The following is a 2,290-nucleotide window of genomic DNA, read 5'->3' as shown; positions in this document are numbered from 1 at the left end:
AGGTAGGACACACGTGTGTGAAAAATATGAAGATTGTCTTCTTAGCTAATTTGAGTCTGCGTTTCACCCTCACAATCTCTATATGTCATATGACGGCGACCACACGTTTCGCCTTATGACGGCTACCACACATTTTGCCTTTGCAATCTCTCTAGCATATCACAGCGACCACACATGACGGCTCTGCTAGAGTTGCTCTAAGTGGTATACATGAAAACGTGCGTCTAATTGAAAAGAAAAGCTGCTTCACCAGCGTTTCATCAAAAAAACATGCGTCCCTTTAGTTTTAATCCCTCCTTCCCTAAATATAAGTCTTTTTGGAGATTCCAATACGGACTACATACAGAGCAAAATGAGTGAATCTACATTCTAAAATATGTCTATATACATCCCTATATAATCCGTATTTAAATCTCCAAAAAGACTAAAAGGACATATACGGAGGGAATAGCTTAGAATCTGGGCTATTTACTTCATAGTACAGGACAAACGCCACCCACTAGACAGACCAGAAAGCCCTCGTCCAGAAGCCACACGGCTACACAAATGATATCAGAAACGCAGCACCACCAATCCAGCATGTCAAGACCCCCTAAATACAACATCACATCTACCATCCATAGAATAGAACCGACGCACGGTTTTCTTATGTTTCCTCTATACTAGGGATCAATCAACTGAACTAAAGTAAGCAACATTTTCACCGTGCCAGCAAGACAGACCAGACTATACAATTCTTCATGTCAAGGACTCATCAGGATACCAAATTCGTCGACGGGATTTGAAGCACGAGAGAGCAGGGGCAGGAAGACGTGCCTAGTTGTCACACGCCCTAAACAGAGTCAGCAGGCCCAGGAACAGATTGATGATGTCAAGGTAGAGCGTGACGGCAGCCCAGACATACTCGTCATACTTGTAACGCTTGATGATGCTGCCCGTGTCAAAGACAATGTAGCCACTGAAGATGAGTGCCGCCAGCGCGCCATAGATCATATGAGAGAGCTTGCCCAGCGGGAAGAAGATCTGCAAACAGAAGTCATGATCAGTATGTGCATTGTAGAATAGAGAATGCTGATAGATAAATAGGCGACACACCTAACTAGAGAAGGGAACAGACGGCATCTGACCTGAATGAACCCAAAGACGAGCAAAATCATCAGAGAAGCAAATAGGAAAGGACCAAGGAAGCTAAAGTCCTTGCCCCTCCTTGCAGCCCAGAAGGTGTAAGCAGTGAGGCTCAAGACAACTACGATTGTAAGAATCCCAGCCTCCAAAATGACCTTGCCTGCGCACAGTGGACTATTTTAGCGGTGGTTCTTTATCGAAGAAAACCCATCATACCGACAAAGTAGAAAACACACACACATCATACTAACAGTAAACAAATATGTGTGTATATATATATATATATATATATATATATATATATATATATATACATATACATATACATATATATATATATATATATATATATATATACGGTGGCGCTATTGTAAGCGAGCGCGCATATTAGCTTAACGTGCGCTCCGGCCGGTCCTAATTATGCGGGCGCCTCACGCGGAGAAGGCTTGCTCTCCACCGCTAATTTCTTGAGGGTAATGGTGTTTGCAACAAAAAGTAATGCGTTTAATTTTGTTACCATGCATGGTTTGCTGCATCACGATTCGAATGTCACTATTCGTTGGCAGTAATAGAAATAGTATAGTTGGTAATGGACAAAGATTCTTTACCAAAAGGTAGTAAAACCTTTCTAACGTGTAAAACCACTCTAACGTGTAGTAAAAAATACTATGCTCACTATATAGTAAGCCCAGGCTCATGTAGTAATGCATTACTACATGGTGAACCTAGTAAAAACCAGGCTCACATGTAGTAAAAATAGGGTTGCATTGCCTGGCGACTGGTAAACCTAGTAAATCCAGCTGATACGTAGTAATGCATTACTACCTGGTAAACCTAGTAAACCAATCTACTATGTAGTAAAATTTAGAGATGCTTTGTCTGGCACATGGTATAACCTAGTAAATCTAGGCTCGTATGTAGTAATGCATTACTGCATCTGCTTTTTACATGTAGCGAGTGGTGATCGTAACTCGTTACTGTTGGTTTTGGTGGAGGAACGCATGCCTGCCGAAGTGCGTGGACTCTAGGCGTAAGTCGTTACGGTAGATTTCACGGACGAGCATGCGGGTTGTCTAATTAGCGCGTACGGCCGGTTGGTTTGATCGGCGGCCGGAGCGTAGGCTAAGATATAAATGCGCGCAGGCTTACTTTAGCAGGTCTATAT

At 42.5% G+C, this 2,290-nt stretch overlaps 1 protein-coding gene across 1 annotated transcript in view; it reads right to left on the bottom strand.

The window, feature by feature from the left end:
- Positions 1-441: 441 nt before the first annotated feature.
- Positions 442-2,290, bottom strand: part of LOC119273428 (protein LIFEGUARD 4-like) — a 4,026-nt gene continuing 2,177 nt past the window's right edge. Inside the window, exons 3-4 of the mRNA XM_037554587.1 lie at positions 1,128-1,285; positions 442-1,023 (exon numbers count right to left, since the gene is read on the bottom strand). Of these exons, the coding sequence (XP_037410484.1) occupies positions 817-1,023; positions 1,128-1,285 (365 nt within the window). The 3' untranslated portion in view covers positions 442-816. The remainder of the gene's footprint in view (positions 1,024-1,127; positions 1,286-2,290) is intronic.

Source organism: Triticum dicoccoides, chromosome 3A, assembly GCF_002162155.2.
Source record: "Triticum dicoccoides isolate Atlit2015 ecotype Zavitan chromosome 3A, WEW_v2.0, whole genome shotgun sequence".
In the NCBI taxonomy this organism is placed as follows: Eukaryota; Viridiplantae; Streptophyta; class Magnoliopsida; order Poales; family Poaceae; genus Triticum; species Triticum dicoccoides.
Note: the sequence above shows the minus strand (reverse complement) of the source record. Positions and strands in the feature narration are given on the sequence as shown.